We start from the raw sequence: 20,776 nt of genomic DNA, 5'->3' as shown, positions 1-20,776 counted from the left end.
AATACCGTATCTTGTATATCAATCAAATCATCATCAATATTAATTCCATAAACAAAATATTGCTTAAGTAAGTTGCACTGTAGTGCATTTCCTTCAGACCTCAAATGATTTTTGCTGCCTTATTTAACATCATCTTCCATTTCCAACGTTTTCCCTTTACAGGCACTAGCAGTGAACGGTGTACGTTATTTCAACTATCAGCTGCACCAAGCCTGTTCACTGAGGCAAAAGTTTCTCCCCATCCTGTTCCTTTTTAGTACATGCCAGGATGCAAGCCTCAGTGCCACCACTCCTTGGCATTGCTCTGGAAGCTGGCGAGGAGTTGCTTGTCCACTACAGGCTTCTCCAAAGTGCTGCTTTCCAGGATACAGGCCCTCTTTCATAAGGCATAGCTTGCATTCCCTGTTCTCTGGCGCACAACTTTGCCTTTGGCTGTATTAAAGACGCAGTGTGCTTGAATGTGCCTACAGAGCAAGTTGTGAGCGCTCCATTATCACTTACTGTTCTGCTAGCAATTGCTATCACTAATAGGTTTTTTTTCGTTTACTTCTGTGACAATAATGAAAGCACTCCGCAGTATAGGGATTAGTGCAAATACGCGCTGGAATCAATCAAAAGGATGCTTTTCCTGATCTGCCGCTTAGCCAATTTTTAATCCCATGCCCTACTGACAGTTATTTTTCTTAAGGAAAATCCTTTACAATATTAAACGTCCTTTCTGTCAGCCTCATTCACGGGTCAGACAACTACACCTTCATTATCTTTTAACTTTTGGTTGGTGGGGAGGAAAGTTGGGAAAAGAAAAAGGCTGAAGATGGGAAAAGCTGGCTGTTGCTGGTAAACATTTTAGGAAACACCACAAGCCCTTCTTGCAGTGCTGTGTACAGAACTCCATCCTTATAATTGCACACTACTTAAACCCTACAGAAACGGTTATTTCAAGACTGTTGCACATCCCAGGTTTTAGGGAAGTTTTATGGATTCCAGAATGAGACTGGAAGAGCAGAAAATTAGCAGAGAGGTAAAAGAGACAACACCTAGGATGAAGGCAGAAACTCAGGTGTCTATTCATGAGCTTTAGTTTCTGTTCATTGCAGCCTAAGTTCAGAGAAAGCCTATTAGGCTTCTTGCACTGCTGCCTTCCCTCTCTTTCCCTTGCAGTTATTAGAACTACCCTCTATTAGCAACAGACAGCTAAATGGGATTTTCCAGAAGGCTGGAGAAGTCTTCCAGTGGAATCTATCACTAAAATATCACCTATTAAATGCTGCACTAAAAATTCCTTTCTTTAAATAGATTTCTTCTCTCTTCAAAATTATCTTCTCAATTCAGGCTCATGGACTCTTCCACAAGTGTACCTTGATCTGTTCAGAAGATAAATGACCATATGATTTAATCGTGCCTTCTTCACAAAAACCATAACTTTCTCTGTTATGATCAGTACACCTTGATCCTTTTCATTTTCAAATGCAGTCCCACTGATGAGTCATCATTCCCTCCTCTCACACACATTTTTCAGTCTATCCTTTTCTTCCTTTTCCTCTTGTTTTAGTAAAAGCTGTAGGTAGGGCAAACTAAAATAGCAAGTTTCACAACTGGACATGAGACATCCTTAAATTTAGATCAAGTGAACCCTTTCAAAGTACACAGGATCTTCCCATCCAGACAGATTTATAAGAGCTACATATAATTAGGGAAAGGAATAGGATCAAAAATAGCCCATGTATGATGGCCTTTCTCAACAGTATGTGGATAGGAAGAACAGCCTTATTCTCTTAGCAGCAGGGGCAAGGGTAAGACGACTCAGCAGTCACAGGAACCCCCCACCACCCTGTAGCTTCCCAGATTGCTAAGAAGTCTAGAGCTTGGTAGATTCTCAAAAAAAAAAAAAAAAATCCTCTTTTTCTACACTGTTTTCCCAACCCTGATTACAAACTACATCAAACTGCAAACCCAAGATTACCCAAGAAAACTCAACTACATTTCGCTATCTGAGGTTGCAGGTTCTTATCCAAGGTGAAGCAAAAGTACTTTAAAGACAGTCTTGGAAGAAACATGCTTTGCCAGTCACTGGTTTGTCTTGGAAGTATAAAGCTCAAAAAAAAAAAAAAAAAAACACAAAAAGACAAAAAACCTGTCATCTTGCCTTGACATCCATAACTTCTACTCTCTCAGCAGGCGCCTGTGGATGACAGTAGCAAGACTCTTCTTACTCCTGACTTCCATGCTTTGCACTGGCAAGAAGCCCTCACACACTCCGCACTAACTTGGAACAAGTTCTGCAGTGCAGCCCTATGCTTTCCACAGTAAACTGGAAATTTCGTGTCCGCTTCAGGTAAATACATTTTATTGAATTAAATACAAGAAAGTAAATATGGCAGAGTTACAGCGTTCCTTGTGTAAAAAAACTGAATTCCAAAATAAATAGGAATGCTACACAGCTTTCACATTTTACTATCCTGCAAATATTTCAATGCACAATGATGCTAAAGAAAGTATTGGGAGAAAGATGGAAGTTTTGGCAACTGCTGTGGGGAGACCTGAGGCTTCTGGCAGTGGTCCTTCTGGGAAGGGCTGGGAGATAAACACGTATCTGAAGTTTTTTGCTGAAGTAATCAATAACGAAACAGTTATGTTCAAAATTAGGCAGCAGATCGAAGTGGTAACTCTTATTTTTGCAGTCCTATTAGTTACAGGCTGTCTCCAAAGTTAGTTAGTACTGCACTAGTTGAGTTTGTATGTGGAGGTTTCCTTTACAACCCCAATGATATACCTCCTTTTAAGCTGAAGACGAAATTCAGCAGTGTATTTTGGTCACAAGAGCCGAATCCTGCAGCGGCGTGGAATGAGCAGGGCCCTGGGTGCTCTCACCACCAGGCTGGCTGGCTTCACCTCTCCACTTGAGGGGCAGAAAGGAGGCACTGCTATGAGTGCAGTCATGGAACTCAACCTTTCTTGATGAACTTTGCATATGACCAGCATTCATCACCATTCATCTGACCGGATGCTCTAGGAGCCTTCCCACGTTGACAACCCACGCAAGATAAGCCTCTCAGCCGTGGCTATTGGCAGTGAAAGCCATCTCAGTTGCTATCTCCAGGGATTCCGTGACCTCTTGGGCAAGACCGTGATGCCTTTGCTTCCATCTGTTAAAAATCAGTCACATTAAAGCCCTGCTCCGAGCAATGTTACCTGTCCAAGCAGCACGGCCAGCCTGGCCTCAGGAGGGATTTCCCAATAGCAATGATCTCCGAGAAGGCCTCCAGGATTACAAGCTCGCTACAGACATAACTTCTAGGCACAAGTTACATTTATATCTTCACCTACTTCAATGCCAGCCGCTAGACTGTAATTAAATTACACGTAGCCTGGGAGCCTCGGTCAGGGACTGGAAGCCGAGTGTACGAGGCACAGTGCAAACGCAGTGCTGAGACGACGCAGCTTAAGGGACTGTGGATTTTCCTCTGCAAACTGAGAATATTTTCAGCCATGTTTTCTCCTCCATGTGCTCACAAAACCCCTAAAACCACCCCCAAGCCTTTAAAAGGCTGAATGCCAGAGATGGGGAGAGCCTGCGAGGTCCCTTCAGCCCTTGGGTGCTGCTGGCAAGGCACCGGCAGCCGCTCGGTAACCTAAGTGGTAAGTAACAGCACAAAAGGTGCTGATTTCTTTACACAGCCATCTGTTAGGTTTTCGTTACGCACAACTCTGCCTGCTTCTAGGAGATGCTGAGGCCACGAGGCATCCCACCCGCACCTCGGGAACCCCCCTGCCACCATCAGGGACAGCCCTCGCCAGCCGCCCCAGCCTGGCCAGGAAGGCTTGCTGGGCTGAAAACTAATCGCTTGGCCAGTGTTAGCTTTCAGCTGGGGTAGGTACCTGGTCTGGCCAAGCCGGGCGCCAGCGCAGGAAGGTGGTGAGACTGCGTGAGCCAGGAGGGCAGCTCGACCCCCTTTGCGGTGGCGCTGCCTAGAATCACCATAAGTTGACTGTGAAACAACATCCCCAAAGCTGACATCTCCCAGGATGGTCCCAAGAAATCCCCTCCACCACGGGAAGCACTCTTCGTAGCACAGACTCAATCCATACCTTTTCCTTCCCACCCCAGCAGGCAATTAAGGTTAGCCTCACTACGAGAGGATTACATTTCATTTCCAAGAACATGCAGATAGGAAGCAGGAGGATATTTTGGTTTCCAAGACAAAAAGCCATTCCCAGGCTGCTGAACCAAATGTATCTAATATATTGGTCTGGGGCACGATGGTGAGGAGCAACGGGAAGACCTTTTCCCCCCCTCACTCACCCACTGCAGATACCTGTCACGACTAGATTGCTTTGTGTTTCAGTCCCTGCATGCAGCTAGTGACCACCTGAGGGATCGTGACATGGTATTTAATCCGCTTCTATATGGCTGAGGGAAGTGGGGTTGTTTAGCCTGGAGAAAAGAAGGCTGAGGGGAGACCTCATCGCTCTCTACAACTACCCGAGAGAAGGCTGTAGGGAGGTGGGGGTCAGTCTCTTCTCCCAAGTCACAAGCGATAGGACAGAAAGAAATGGCCTCAAGTTGCACCAGGAGAGGTTTAGATGGGATATTAGGAAAAATCTCTTCACTGAAAGGGTTGTCAAGCATTGGAACAGGCTGCCCAGGGAAGTGGCTGAATCACCATCCCTGGAGGTATTTCAAAGACCTGCAGATGTAGCGCTGAGGGACATGGTTTAGTGATAACTTGGCAGTGCCAGGCTAACAGTTGGACTCGATCTTAAAGATCTCTTCCAACCAAAACGATTCTATGATTGTCTTCAGAAATACTGAGTAGTTTAACAAGCAGCACAACTGTTTAATAACAGCACACGACTACTGAATTTAATATGCAGAAAGCAAGTCCTGTTATCTCTACCCCAAAAGAGTATCTTCAAAGTGTAACAAGGAAGAAACTGGAACCATCAGTCAGTAATATTATCACTCTTTTCTCACAGCCAGAGCTGCATCCATCAGATGCACTGCAGAAAACAAGGAGAACAAAGCTAATCAAATAATACCACCTTTCTTCCTCTCCGTTATTGCCTCTCCTAAGATTGACCGCATTTGTGGTTAAACGCAGGGAGTCAAACTTCCTATAAGCAGTGTCGTTACGGTTCCAGATTTCCACTGTGGTTCAGCCGTATCACAGCTCTGGAAAGGCATACTGGCGTATGCTCAAACCACTGCCTTCGCTTGTTAAGGTGAAAAAATTCCATACTGCGACTGTAAAAAGTTCTTACCCAAATCCCCTCGCCTGTCTGCCTTCTTAAAGATCTTAATACCAAACTTTAAAAAAAAAATAAAAATAACTTTGTTGAGATTGGTAGTCTGGATAAAAGCACTTAGTGAAGGGACTGACGCAATTTCACCATACCAGGGGAGATGCAAGCAGCTAGTTAAACTGGAGAAGCAGAAGCCCAACTCCTCAGGATCCCCAGCACACACCTCCTTCCATTGCTCTCGAGAAGGACTCCTGCTCAGCCCTCACACGCCCCAAGGATGTAAATGTACATGTCCCGTCTTTTTGTTCGAGCAATCAAAAGCCTTCATCAGTTCTTTCACAATTTGAAGCTCACATCACTGAGATCAATAGTCTAATCCCAGCTGTAGCCAAAATGCAGCTGGCTGATTCATCAGCAGGACTAGCAGCTTGTCCCCCGAGAAAGCAAGTGTGAAGACGATGCAATTTCCACAAACTCACAGGTAGTCCAAGCATCTGCTGGTAAGCGTAGCTTCTCACATGAGAAGCTCCTAAGTTTGTCTTTAAAAAAGGATCAGCTCATTGCAAAACGGACAGAGTGAAACACGCTGGTTTTTGGACCCTGTTTCTGAAAAGAAAAATCAGATCAGGATACCACAACCAGAATGCCTTAGGTCAAAGCAGACCTAAGAAATTCACATTCAACTCTGCCTCTGAAAGTGATAGGAAGCTAAGTGAAAGCTGAAGTTTCTCCACACTATGCAGTTACACACAAGAACAAGCAAGCAAATAGTCATGGCCCTGATCAATATTACCATCCAAAAAAATTCCAGTCTGACCTGTGTGGGGTGAGGATGCCCAAACCAGTGGGCCTGTAGCAACAGGTGCATAAAGATGTCCCCTATGTAAGTGCACCGCTGCATCAGTCCTGACCTGCACACCCACCTCGGTTCAGACGAATACACCTACTAAGTTACACTCCACATTTTTCACCAGAGAAGAGTGGAGCCTGTACCTTCCCACGCTCTTAATGCAAGATACTCTAAGTTCAAGGTTCTAGCTGGGAAGCTCACTGCACCTGCTCCATGCTGGGGCTCATGCCTCCAATGCCATGGAGGGGCACTCGAACAGGAGACAAAGCGGCAGAGAGGACAAAAATAAAACATCACCTCAGGCATTCAGGGAGAGGCAAAATCCTTGCAGAAGGCGTTCAGCGGTACTTTGCAGTGGAAGGAATGATACATTTTTGTACAATTTGCGCAACATTAACCAAAGGGTCTGGGGCTGAATCTAGACAAAGTATCTGACACCAGCTTTTCAGGAGGAAAGCAAGCCTTCCCAGGACCATTACAGCCCCTGGCAGGCAGGCTGCCCCTGATCTTCTAGGCGTTCCACGCCTGCACGACCAGTGAAAGAGCCGGGGCTGCCCTGGTGGGCAAGCACATTTGCTGGGATCTTTATGCTGCCCCTCTTGCACAAAGTTCATAGGATCATCACCATAGAATCACAGAATACCAGGATGGAAAGGACTTTAAAGATCATCTGGTCTGACCTTTCTTGGCAAAAGCACAGTCTAGGCAAGACAGCCCAGCACCCCGTCCAGCTGAATCTTTAAAGTGTCCATTGTTCGGGAATACCCTGCTTCCCTGGCAAGACTATTCCAATGGCTAATTGTTCTCACTGGGACAAATTTTCCCCTTGTGTCCAATCGGAATCTACCCAGGAATAATTTATACCCATTACCCTTCATCTTTCCCATGTGACTGTAAAAAGGAAGTCTCCATCTTCTTTGTAGCTACCTTTAACACCGGACCATGGTGATAAGGTCTCCCCAAAGCCTTCCTTTTTCCAAGGCTGAACAAACCCAGTTCTCTCAGCCTTTCCTCTCACAGCAGGCTTCCCCATCCTTTCATCATCTTTGTGGCTCTTCTCTGGACCCTTTTCAGCCTGTCCACGTCTTTTTTGTGCAGCAGGGACTAAAACTGAACACGGTATTCCAGGTGTGGCCTGATAAGCACTGAGTAGAGGGGGAAGTTCAAGAAGTTTAAAATTGTTCTAGATCTGTTGGCTTTTTCCATTTCAACAAGGCATCACCATCAAACAAGTCAATAGGCAAGCTCAAGTATCTGATATTTTTGGCTAGATATACTATAGCATCTCACAGATGCCTAGAGTTTTCTTCCTGCAAGCTCTTAGGGAGATCCCTCTCTTCTCAGCTGCCAGTCAAGCAGAGTTTGGGAGTTGCTCTTCACACACTGAGGCAACTGAGCTCTTCAAATGGCTGGGAAAGTCATGTTTCTCCACTTCAAGTGAAGTACTAGCAACACATATAATGCCCGTCTGGTACAACGGGTGCTGCTTCTTTCCCTTGGAAGAAGTAGAGAAAAGTGTTCAAAACAGCACTGAGGACATTGAAAGAGCTAAAGGGTAGTCAAGAACACAAAAACTAGACAAATCTGAAGGGGAAAAATACGAAGACTGAAATTCTGATCCTTTCTTACTGAACACGGAATGATTTGATAATTCCTGATTCATTTTGAGGCAGGAATACCTGATTTTGGCCTTAAAGGTGGGGTCCATCTTAGTCTCTGCATTGCAGATGTGAGAACAATCACATTTTTGCTTCCTCCGACTTATTGCCAAATTGATTGTTCTCCAGGACTGGGAAAGAGGGAGAAAGGAGCGAGATGGTAATCACCCTTACAAAATTCTTTAAGGTGAAAGAAGTGAATGCATCTTACTTTTCCTAGCAACCCTCTATCCTAATTCAGAAGCAAATAATTCACACTAAGGATAGTATCCTGAACATATGGCTTTCTCTGAATAAGGGGAATTTGCCTGCCTACAAGCTTGCTTTTCTTTTCTCTCTCTCTTTTTTTTTTATTTAATTAAACATGTCAGTCTCTGGAATCCCCTACACATTCCCCTTCACAGCAAAGTGGTTTCTGTGCCTCCCCCCCCCCCCCCCCCCCCAAAAAAAAAAACACAACCCACAAGAAAAGCTTTGTAAGTATTAACTTATTTGTGTCCACAGAAGCCTGTACCTAAGCTTAATATCTAGCCAAAAGCACAGAACCTGTTCACTACTGTTGCATTCACTTCCCACATATTCAGCAAAAGCACGATGTTACCAAGACGAGAAAAGGGAAGGAGTTCAGCGCCCCAAGGCCAGCAGCAATGTGTAAAGCATCTTTAGAGAACAGGTCACAAGCAAACAATGTTGGAGGCCTCCAAATGACCTTGCACCTTTCTTTATCACCTCTCTCGTAAACACCTACAAAGCACATGGCTCTAAGTACAGCAACTCATGGGACATGTTTTTATTTTGCCGTTTCCTTTTCCTTGCACAAGGACAGCCTGTGTTGCATAGTCTGGACTTTGAATGCTCCCCGGTCTTTCTGTGGAGGCTCTGAAGCAGAGCACCGCTGGGAGGGATGCTTCTAATCCCTAGATCTGGAAGAGCCTCCCTGCAGGCTCTGGGTTGCAAAGCGGTTGCTGCGAGGGCCTTGAGAAGGGGGAAATACCCACTGAAGTTCCTCACTCCCCTGCCTGCAATCCAAGAAGGCAGACGGTGGCAGCACGCAGAAGACGATGACAGAGAAGTTTGCCAACAGGAATGAAAGGGTAGCAAAGGATGCCATAAGGCAGTGGTCTGCATTTTTCTTAAGTCACAAATAAAAACAAGCAACAAAAATGTGACTGGCAATTGAAATCAGAAAGGAAATTGAATTGATTTTATGCAAAGAAGTGTAAACTAAAGTCATACCAAAAGCCACCTGAATATTCCTCTATTATACGCAATTTCCCATGTTCATTTGTGTCATCTTCACAGTGTCAGTTTTCGAGAGAACAATTCTCAGCTCAGCACGACAGAACAGTAATACCGACAGGCATGCAGAACATTAGCATGTTATAAATAAATTGCTAATTTGAGGTGGGAAAAAATCATCAAGGCAGCTCTTATGATTAAGAACCAGAGGAAAAAAAATTAGCAACTTGCTTATGCTTTCAGGACACTATCTTTTACAAAAAGAGCTTTTTCTAACCCCAGTTCCTGAGGGGAAAAAAAAAAAAAAAGAAAAAAGAATAAGCCCAGTGAAATACCCAGTGTCGAGACAAAGCAGCCGGTGAAAATGCTATTATAATTTTTAAAGCCCTCCCTGCCCCCAACTCAAGTAGTAAGTTGTCTTTTCTACTGGCTCAAGAGGTTTGTGCTTAAAAAGAGTACTACACTGGAGCTGTGAAGTTTCGTCTTCCTCTCACCCAACTCAAAGTTTTACATAACCCCCAAAAGACATTTTTAGGCTACAGATACTACGCATCTGAAAAAAAAAAAAAAAGAACAAATGAGGTGCAGAACTATTATACAGCAATTTGGATCTGGGTTACTTGGAGCCGCTCGATAAAAGCCTTACCATGAAAAATAAAACTTTATTCTGCTGAGCCGACGGCCAGGATTATTCATGCTTGCGATAGGCCCGATCACCACCCTCCGTCTGCCCCGCGCGGGGTTCCCTTCCCACCCCGTCCCCGGTCTGCAAGGACAGATAACCCCCCGCCGCGGCACGGCTGCCACCTCGGGTATTATTTCTGTACCACTCCAGCATTGTCGCTCGTCACCACTGTGCCACTTACTAAGCATTATTATAAAAATTTCTGCGAATATCTATGTTCGCCACGAGTGGGGATAATGGCCCCATTGCAATCGCCTTGATAAGAGCTCCAACAAGACAGCTTTCAGATATCACCACACAAAAGCCTTCTGTGAGAGCTGCAACCAACATCAATTCCCGCTATGCAAAGACATTAGACAAAGTGTGAACTAGCTTACTGTACGGGGACAAAAGACTGTCAGTGTGTGGGACCAACACTGCCTAAAAACACAGCATTGGCAAGGCAAAATAATACCAGCATATATACGTGGTAATTGCCATTTAATTCCAGAGTTAGCAGCACAAGTAAACACGTACTGAAGGCACTATTGCGTTACTAGCATCACTCAAGACATTATAATTCCATATAATTCCACTTCTAGCATTGATGCTTGGAAGAACGACCTTAAAACCAGCAGATGTTAAAAAAGCCCAAGTAAAGACTGAAGGAAAGCCCAGTTTCCACTACAGAAGCAGTCAGAGAATGCAGCAAGCCCTTCAGGCCTGCTCCTTAAAGCATGTATTTTCCAGTACACTATAGACGACCTGACCCACAGGCACCACCATTCCACGTATGGTACAAGCTGAGACCCTTTCTGCACACAGTTTTATATTTTTACATAATTACCTGCTCACACTGTGGTAGCACCCAAAAAGCCAGAAGCCTGCTGTCAACATAAGTGGACCGTACCAACAAAAATGCTGGGCTAAGAGATTACTATTTTTTACTTCTAGACCTGAAATTTGCCAGATGACACCCCTTAAATGGGAGTCTAGGTAGGAGGGATGTAAGGAAGTCTACATGCCAGTTTGTTTCTGAACAACACACAAGGCAAATTTGAAAGCTAAGCTTTATAGACAGCACAGTACACTCACTCTAAGAAGTGTTTCACTCTAAAATTACATCTGTACTTTAAAAAAGTGTAAAAATCATGAAATCCTACAGTGCAGATTCAGTGGCTTGCAGAAAAAAAATAACAACTATTGCTGCACTCCAGTTTTAGTGAGATTTTGTGACTAACGGGTAGAACTAAAATTAAGAGAAAGTCATACTCATAGAGAACAAGTAGAGAGGATCAATAAGCCTGACACAATATATAAGAATTCGACTCTTGCACTGCATGGCAACGGACACCATTGAGTCCTAAACCAGAGACTTTTAATGTCACCTTAGTTAACAGGGAAGGAAGTTTGCCAACGATTTTCTTCCCCCACCCCGCTTTCTAGCAGAAAATTATGCAATAAGCAACAACCTTTGAACCAACAGCTGTACAACAACCAAAAAACCCCAAACCAGAAGAGCATTGGAAAGAGGAGAATGTCTTTCAAGAAGTTCATTAATGAAAATTACTTCTAGAATCTATGCATACATTAACCAACACACACATACCACAACTTGGAGCAGGAATGCTGGAGCTGAGGCAGCCAAGGCTAAGCAGACACCTCTTGTTATCCAGTTTCCCAATACAATTATTTTTATTATTTTTTTTTTTACCAAATAACTATTGTTGTTTGCATGTTTTCTATGAGTTTTCACAGATCTTTGCAAAACAACTAGTAGCTCACAATGTCTACGTGAAGAGACTCTAAAATCCCACTGTAAAGACAGAGAAATGAAAGCCAAAATAATAGCAGCCTCTGCTTTTGACAGTGGCTTGTTCATATAAAGCTTGAGATACCAAGGACCCAACATCTGCAGTATTGCAATTTAACATCTCAGGAAGCACCCAATATCTTCCTAAAAATCAGGTCTTAGACCCTTGAAGTAGGGCACCCAAAAATGCTGTCAGCCTTAGGTAGCGGACACTTCTGGGCCTAGATGCAGCCACATACAAGTCGGATGAAATCTTGAAAGTAGATGCAGGTGATCAAGTTAAGTCTCTGACTTAAATGAAGCGACGAGACGGGGTACTGGTTTTACTTCTAGAGGTAGGAATAAACAAAAGCCATACTTGCCCACATAACTCAGCGCAGTGACAGAAAAGATGCCAGCTGATTCTGAAACGGCGATCTTCAGTGCTCCACCTTCCCTTCCTAGCTTAGTCCTAGGCAAAACACCTTGGGCACAAAAGCCTGAAAGCCACAGGGCACGCAGGTGGCAGAGTTCATGTGTTAGTTCTCACCCTGTAACAGGTCAGGTCAACAACTGTTCACGTTCATAAACAGAACAGCAGAGACACAACACACTCCAGGAACCTTAGGTAAGTTCAGTTTGGAAACAACTACCAACACATTTGCCATGTATTCCTATATGAATAAAAGGAAGGCTGAAATGCATGAAGTAGAACACTCCTACCACATAGCAGAGGCCATTTTCAGTAAGCTCCAGCTTCATCAACACCTAGTCCAACTCTTGTCTTCTCCCTTTACAGGGCTTGCAGATGGAAATATTTACCAGGGCTCACTCTGAGCCCACAAGGTATTAAGAAATCCACAAACTCCGCAAGATCCAGCAAATAGCAGCGCCATCCAAGCAGACAGCATAGTACTTCAGGAGACACCCATGCCAGGCACTGCACTTCCAAGTGTGGTTTTGGACCAACTTACTTGAGGAAAACAGAAGTGAAATAGTTCCCTTTTAAAGATGTGATAAATTGGGCAATTTTGCCAAGCCTGTCTTCAAACAGGCAACAGAACTGAAATTGAAACCAAGTCCAAATACTTCAGCAGCAGCACCTCAAGCACTGCAACAGCCCCATCCCAGGGGCACCAGCACCCTCCCTCCCACCGCACACCACTGCCCCGGGTACACAGAGGGGGTTTCCTCTTCCCAAATCAGCAAAGACAATTCTGCTCTCGAAAAATAATGCAAGAAGTGATTAACTCTGCCAGCCAAAACAAGAGCCTGAAGTCCAACTTAGTCATGTTTTAAGGAGGAGAGTTGCCACCATACATACACACACTCAGTGCTGCCAGCTGTAAATGAGATTATTTGCAGAGACTGTACAACCCGGAGGTTTAGTTACACTAAGAGGAGCTTTCTATCTGCTGAAGGCTCGCTCCGGGCATGGCTGGATCTACATTACCACCATCAGTGCAAGAAGCCCGTCTGAACTGAAGTCACGGCCTCCAACCCATCCTTAGCAGGCGGCTCCTCCTCAAGCCAGGATTAAAGCCTGAGGCACCTTCCCACCCCTCCACACCAGGACCAACGCTGTCACCAGAGCCACGGCCATCAGCCCGGCACACATCTTCAGAAGTGAAGCCTGAAGGTTTGAAAGGTGTCTACTCAAAGCTACTAAGAAAAGCTCACATCTTCATTTCTCACCCAACTGCCCTCTTGGTGCTCCGGGCAGGAGGGGTGGGCTGAATTCTCCTCACACAGCCATACTAGACCCACTGGACCTGCACAGGACAGGGGCTCCAAAGAAGAGCGGTGCTACTTTGTTTTCCTTTTTGCAACCTACACTTTGTAATGACCTGTTCCCACAGCAGCCAAGCAAGCTTGGCCCCTCTGCTCCACACCTCCTGTTTCCCACCCAGGGCCAGGTTAAGACCTGGTGAAACAAGCTGGCTCTGAAAGGGTCTCTGGCTCCTGCTTAGCCTGCAAAGTGGGTCCACCATGTCTTCAAAACATCTTCTGAAGCCACCAATCCCCAAAAGCTCGACAAGTGAAAAAATCTCGACTAATAGACATGGTTTTTTTCAAGAATCATAAGATTCTTTTATAAAAGGACGCTTCTATTTCAACACTGATGGCTTTCCTTTCAGGAGAAATTACATGGTCTCTCGCTCTTTAGCTTGGAGAAGACAACTGAGGACAGAAGATAGTGTATCATAAACTGTGTTGAGAAATATGTATGAGGAAATCATTTTCCCCTACCGCAATATCTAGGATCAACCAACGACCCTATAGACAGCAAGTTCAAAAAGGAAAAAAAAGAGGCAGATGCAAGATTATTTTTTCTTCTGCACAAGATAACTAAGTCCTAGATAGAACTTGCTGCTATGCAAGGTCAGAACTACAACTAGATTCAAACAGCGATCAGACAAAAAAAAAAAATCACAGGCCATTGGTAGCTATAAAACTCATTGTAACCCCTGAGCCAGTAGGAGAAGGGCTGTCCTGTGCAAGCCTCCTCTTGTGTTCCTTCCTCAAACGTTTGCCACAGTCGTAGTCAGAGAAGTAGCAGGAGAACATTTCACCTTGCAAAATACAGCGGTTCCTAAGTTTAAAGACTTTTGTTTTTTAAATGCTCGCACATACTCACAAATGAGCACTCTGTAAAAATTAAGAGAGCCACACCAACATACCTGGGATGAAGGGAAAGAAAATGCCTTTAATTGCTCAATGAGTTGAAGCAACCTCTACAGAAAAATAAAATGGCCCTAAAGCCACCCATACCCAGCCTTTGGCAAGCAGGCTGGTGGCAGAAGGGAGATAACTTCACGGCAAGAACAACTTCTGAAAACTGAGGCCGGGCAAGCCAATTTAACACCTCAACACCACTGCGTGGAAAAGCTCCCATCTCCTTCCTTCGTTTCACTCATACCATCTTGGGCCATGCACACCCAATACCTATCAGTGCCAGACCTTATTGCTTATCAGACACAGCTATTTTACCTTGTTAAAGCAGCAGAAAACCAACCCACCAGCACAGCTGGATGCTCCCCAAGCACAGAGGGGAGGGAAGAGCGCTGCCAGGCCAAGGGAAGGGTGAAGGAGGTGCTACGGAAAAGATGGCGAGGGAGAAGCAAGTCTGCTCCTTCCAGCAACAGTAAAGACTTTGAGTGGCTCAGCTGCTCATGGAAACCTGCCAGAAGCCCTTATCATCGTGCAGAAAGAAACCTACCCTACTTCAGTAGTTCTGGTGCAGATGGAGCCACATCAGCATAGCTGGACTCTGCGTGAAGATAGCAAAGCCACCATCAGCAAGCTACGGGCTATTCCTGTAGGTTTTTATTAGGATGCCTGCTTTCCACTAGAAGTTTGTTGGCACGGTTAGGGCAATCGGGATTTATACCTCTTTGAACTCTCCTCATACAGCCTTGCCAAAGGACCATGTGGTACCTCCTTGGGCTCAGCAGCAGCCTGTCGCTGGAGGAGATGGATTTAAACCAAAGAAACTCCCTTAAAAGCTATTCAAAAAGCAAAGGCCCCAACTCAGGCTAGCATTCATTCCTATTAAGACAAACTATCAGGCAAAGAAATACGAAAACAGCTCTGACTATGAAAACACCTATGTCTTCTACACAGACAAAACTTTTCATCCTAAAAAATAAAGACAAGCTAGTAGTTAACTACCCACTTCTTTTATGCAACGCACAGGTTTTTTCTCCCCCACCTTAAATCCTTTTTCAGTATTTATGTCCTATTTGGCCTGCCCCCTTACCTAACACCTAGGAGAAAGATTGTGCACTACCCCATTTTTCTTCTCCCCTTCCAGCTGTGCCTTGCTGAGGAGGAGGAAGAGGTACTTTCTAAACCACCAGAAAAATGAGAGAGGTGCTAAGTATTCAGTTTGGAAATGTAAATCCTCCCGCCCCCTTCTGAAATATGCCGAACCAGCCTCTCCACAGCTCATGTCATCTAAAGGCCACAGGAGTTCTCTAAAGATATTCTTGTTAAGAGGATTTAGCCCCTTTTAAAAAGGACTTAACATGTGGGTGGTGTCTCCATTTAAGCATTTTCTCATGGCTAAGAAAATGGCCCTCTTCTTAAAGGCTTATCTTTATAACCCGAAGACAGTAAGAAATTCTCCACTATTTGAATTAGAAACATTTTGAGCAGCTTGCTTGTGTAGCAGCCCCATTTTTGAGTACTGGGATTTGCAAATGGTAGTGACTTTCTCACACCAAGCGAGAAGCCAACACCAGCAAGAATGCTTTTGGGGTACCTCGTCAAACACTAATTTCTCACACTTTTTCATGAGGAACCAAGTTGATCCGCAAGCTCACTACCACCAAAACGGCACCGTGTCACTACACCTGTGCCTTCTCTTTGGCCACCACCTTCCTTTGATGGTCCCTGGCACTTACCAGGCCTTCCATTAACTGGTTCAACCTGCCTGCCCAGCAGAAAACCTTTATTTATTTCAGCCAGGATTAGTTTTCCATCCTGGGAGGCCTGAGCTTCCAGAAGGGAAGCGGCACCAGTGGCCGGCAGGGTGCAGGAGGGCAGGGGAGGACACAGGACCGCCTGCTCCTTGAGGCAGCACTGACCCCATCTCTGGTTGCTCAGGCTTTCCCCAGCAGCGCAGGCTGATGGTTGCTTTGCAAGGGTTAATTCTTCATTACCGCTTGTGTTTAAGCCATGGCAGGGGTTCAGATCTGCCCAGTAACTCTTTCTATTAACTCCACAGGAATTGTGAAAAGGCTCCTCAAATTGAAAGGGCGGGCAGCCTGGGTCACAGCCTCCCGGAGCCTGGGCTGACCAGGGTACAACAGCCCAGTTAGCAACCCTCGGACACAGGAGCCACCACGACAGGCCACGACACGGTGAGGAACAGGTTTTGGACAGTATCAAGACACCTGCTTGGGAGACGGAGGAGTGTGCAGACTCTCCTCTCTCTTGGGCCTGGAGCCGCCTGTTGTTATGGACCAGGCCACCTTTCAAGGCTTTTCCAGCACGGTTATGCTTACACAACCACAGATAAAGTAACTACCGAATTCCCAGGCGGGGAGAAGCATTAGGCTTTGGCAAAAGAAACTTCTTCGTTTGCCGGTATAATCAAACACCTCCCTGAACAGCCTAAACTATACTGCTATACTGATTCTTTTCCAGTCATACCATAGTTTATATTTGGAAGTGATGGGTGGGTTGCCAGTGCAGTTACATCTGCAAAGATAGAGCATTTTCATAACCCTAACCAGTGCAGGTGTGCTGGCCAAATTTCAGGCTGATCCCTACAGTCTTTTGCATAGCGGGGCCTTGTTTTCAGCTGGGGGGGGTCTCAGTCTTCACGCACTACTTGCGACTCAACTAATCAAGCGCTAAATTTACATTGGTGCTGCTCACCTCAGCTCGCTGCCTCAACCACCCAGCATTTTCTCTCTCCTCTTACCAGGCTTTGATAGCACTTTCTCAAAAATGCTCAGCCAGGAGCCAACCGGGAAAATACCCTCGCCTCCCAGTCCCAGAAAAATCCTCCGTGAGTTTTGGGGAAAACTAGGTGGGAGATGGAGAACTGCAGAAGGGGCTGGATTGTCTCCCCACCAAAGGGTTTGCAGAGCAATAAGGTGCTTCAGCCTTACTGTCCCAAAAAATCGGGTCTGCTGCAAACCAGCGCGGCTGCGAGAGGGGCACAGCTGTCAGGATGCGCAGCCCCTTTCCTGGCACGTGCCACGGATGGCTTATCGCCCTGGGAGGGTGCCAGCCCCAGCCTATAGATACCACCGGCCTGACCGCTTTATTCCTCCCCCATCCCACATCTCTTCCCCAAAGTAAATGTGGAGGGCTGAAGGCATACAACAAACTTCAGACTTTTTCAGCAGGTGGAGCCCAAAATTACCTTCCGGCTTCCAAACCTTTAAGGGGTAGAAGAAGCCTTCCTAGGCTTTTATGGCCAGGAGTTCCTCCCATTAGAGAGGTGAATGCTATACCAAGAAAAATACACTAAATTCATATTTAAAGATCTTGTAGCACCCATTAAGGAGAAATTTTAAGAGTTGCCTATGACACCAACATCCCTCCCACAAAGATGAAAAAACCCTGTACAATTATTCTCCCAGAATCATCCCGTTACATATGCTTCTCTTTGTATTTGCTTACCACCACCTTCTAGGAATCAAACCTTCGCATAGGACAGCTTTACAAAGCTGCTTGAACCAACCTGCTTGACACCTATCACCATTAGGATATGCTGAAGGCCAGGGGCATTGAAAATCAATTATATTTTACAGCAAATATTCTTATTTAAAAAAAAAAAATAAGGTTTGGAAGGGATTTGGCAAGCCTTGAAACTTCCACCACCACCTCAGCAACTAACACCTGCAGAAACCCACGCGCGAGGCAGCTCCAGCCCATCCTCACCCTCTCCCAGCCGCACCAAGAGGTGAAGCGCTTGCTCCCGAGCGCTTGCAAAAGTATTTCAGAATTCACAGCAGCAGCATCCCATACCTGGATCACCACCGACTGGATGCGGGGGGGGGGGGATGGGGGGGCGGGGGGAAGGGGGTGGTGTTAAAACCCCTTTTGCCCGGGCAGGGGCGCAGCGGGGCGGGAAGGGGTGAGGTGGGAAGGAGTTTAAGAGATCCCACGCCGCCGGGCGGGGGTCGTGGGCGGCGGGGGGCGGGGGGGCAGGTGAGCGGCCGCCGGAGGCAGGCAGGTGACCACCCCCCCCCCCCCCGCCACCACCACCACCACCGCCGCCGCTCACTACCCCCGCCCAGCAGGGATGCCCCGCACCCCCCCAACTCATCGGAGCCCACGAGGGCCAAGCGAGCACCCGAAAACAGCGAGGACAAAGAAAACCCCACGAGTGGGGGGCGGATTTTTTTTTTTTTTTTCTTTCTGGAGGGGTGCGTGGAAATTTTAAGGGGGGTGGAATTTGGGGAACGGCGGGGGGGTGTCGATACGCGCCGCCACCCCACGAGTCACTGACCTGCTGCAGGGGCATTTCCGAGAGCGGCGGGGACCGGGGGAAGGGGGGGGGGGGCGGCCGGCCGGCGGTCGGGCTGTCCCAGGCCAGAGGGAGGAGGAGGAGGAGGAGGAGGGAGGAGGAGGAGGAAGCGGCGTCCCCCTCCCCGCCCGCCCCGGCTCCCAGTCACAACCGCGGCCTCCGCGCACGTGTGCCAGACGTCACCGGCGGCTCCGGGGGTGAAGCGGAGACACCGGCGGGGCACGGCCCGGCCCCCCCCAGCCCCGGGGCGGAGGGGGGGGGGGGGGTGGAAAGAGGGTGGGGAGCGGGGCCCTTCCCCCGCTCCTTGCACCGGTGCGGCGGGACGTGGCGGGGGTTTAATTCCCCCCTCCCCCCCGCCTTTTTTTTTTATTTTTAATTTTTTTTTTTTTCCTTTTAAATAAGACCCGGCAGCAGGGTGCGGGGGGGGTGGGGGGTGGAAAGGAGGCAGGAAAGTTTATTGCAACAAAGCGCTGCCTCCGCCTTTCCTGCCCCCCCTCCCTTCCCCCCACCTCAACCCCCTCTTCCCCGCCCGCCCGCCCCCCGGGCCCGGACGGCGGCGAGGAAGAGGGCCTGCCTGGCGCTGATTCCCCCACCGTCCCCCTTCACCCTCCCGCGGGGACGGGGGGAAAAAAAGAATTACCGGGGGGCGGCCTCCGCCGAGAGCGGGCTGCAGCAGCGCCGTCCTGCCGGCGGGTCCGTGGGGGGTGCAGTACAGCGAGCTGCCAGCGGGCTGGCCCCCATCCGCCGCCGGGGCAAAGGCACCGGGAGCCTGGGAAGCGGCGGCGGCGGAGGAGACAACACAGGGCGCCCCCACGGCCGCCGCGCCGGTGCTGCGGATCTGGATGAAGGTGCCGGCGGCAAAGCGGGCCGAGAAGCCGGCGGGGGCTGCTCTGGAGTCCGTGGACGGTGCGGGCGGCGGCGCTGCCGGGGCCGGCGGCTGGAGTCCCCTTCTCATCCTTCCCTCCGGGTCTGTCCCCGCAGCCGCGTCTCCTCCTCCTCCTCCCCCCGTCCCTCCCCCCCCGGCCTTCCCAGCTCCGTTCCTCCTCGATGCCGAGGCCCCGCGCAAAATACTGGGGGCTGCGGGTGCCGGGGGGGCCCCGGCTGCAGGATGCGGGGCGCCGGGGGGGGACGGAGGCGGCGGGGCGGGCAGATGCGGCGGATGGAGCGGGGCCGCTCCCGCTGTGTGGGGCCGGCTGGAAAATGGCTCCAGGAAGCGGCGGCTGCTGACAATGAATGAAGGGAAAGGAGACGGGTTACGCGCCAAGGGCCTCCCGCGAAACTCGGATTTCCCGCCCTCTTTTCAAACCAAATTTGCATAGCCCCGCCCCCGGGGCGCGCCCCGCCCGCCTCGCCGCCTCATTGGCCCCCGCCGCCTTCCCCACCGTCCAACGGGGCGCCCGCCTCCCCGCCCCTCTCCCTTCCCACTGGCCCGCCGCCGCCCGATATTTGCATGCCGCCCGCCGATTGGCTGCGGCGGGGGCGAGGGCTGGGGGATTCCCCCCGGCCCCGGCGAGGAGCCGGGATCCCGGCCGAGCCCGGCTCCCTGACACTGACAGCTGCGCCCGCCCCGCCGGCACCCGCACGGCCCACGGCGCCTCCCCGCCGGGGGGCCGGGAGGGACGGAGAGAGGGAGCGACCCCCAGCCCCGGCCCCGCAGCCCCTCGGCCCGGTGGGGCTCCCCTCCGGGGTGGGGCGGGGGATGCCGGTTTGCAGCCAGCCCGCCTCCGCGGGAAGGCGCTGGCCCGGCCGGCGTGTGGAAACCCCGCCGCCGCTCCGGAGGGGCTGGGAGGTGCGTGCGGCGAGGGGATGGCGCCTTCCGCTGGGCCGGGTTCCCGGTTCTGTCGCTTGGATGGGGTCACCTGAGTTCTTGCCCTGGTTTGCTCGGGAAAGGGGAAAGGTGAAGTTTTGAGGGAGACGAGGGGCGGGATTTCACGCTCCGGTAGCTGGACAAACCCTTTCCGTCGTCTCCGTGCTGCTGCACCCCCATAAATCTTCGAACCAGCCCATCTGAGACGTTGCATTTATTTTTTTCCACCCACCAAAATATTCCCTTCCCTTAGGATCTGTATCACCTCCAAGAAGTAACACAGTGGAACTATGCCCACCAGCTCTTTCCACTTTCTGGGCAGCATCTTCACACAGTAAATGCACCCTAAATTTAAATGCCCCCATAACTTCTTAACTCCCCCGACCCTGCCCAGCACCCACTAGCCATGCCCAATTTTCCCCTGTTTTGTTTCCCCTCCCTCACACCCTGCCACCAGTACTCCTAACAGACACGCTGCAGGCTGCACATCCAGGCTCACGCTGCTGAATCGGTGCAGACAAAGATCCTTTCCTT

At 48.7% G+C, this 20,776-nt stretch overlaps 1 protein-coding gene across 4 annotated transcripts in view; it reads right to left on the bottom strand.

The window, feature by feature from the left end:
• E2F3 (E2F transcription factor 3) overlaps positions 1 to 19,433 on the bottom strand; it is a 44,672-nt gene extending 25,239 nt beyond the window's left edge. The window contains exon 1 of one of the 4 annotated variants that reach the window (XM_054192883.1): positions 19,076 to 19,433. In XM_054192883.1, the coding sequence (XP_054048858.1) occupies positions 19,076 to 19,390 (315 nt within the window). In that variant the 5' untranslated portion in view covers positions 19,391 to 19,433. Of the gene's footprint in view, positions 1 to 12,170; positions 12,493 to 18,417; positions 18,495 to 19,075 lie in introns of those variants that run through there. The other 3 variants (XM_054192881.1, XM_054192885.1, XM_054192884.1) reach the window with 3 other exon arrangements.
• Positions 19,434 to 20,776: the final 1,343 nt, after the last annotated feature.

Source organism: Rissa tridactyla, chromosome 2 (assembly GCF_028500815.1).
Source record: "Rissa tridactyla isolate bRisTri1 chromosome 2, bRisTri1.patW.cur.20221130, whole genome shotgun sequence".
In the NCBI taxonomy this organism is placed as follows: domain Eukaryota; kingdom Metazoa; phylum Chordata; class Aves; order Charadriiformes; family Laridae; genus Rissa; species Rissa tridactyla.
The sequence above is the reverse complement of the archived record's forward strand: the minus strand, read 5'-3'. Positions and strand labels throughout refer to the sequence as shown.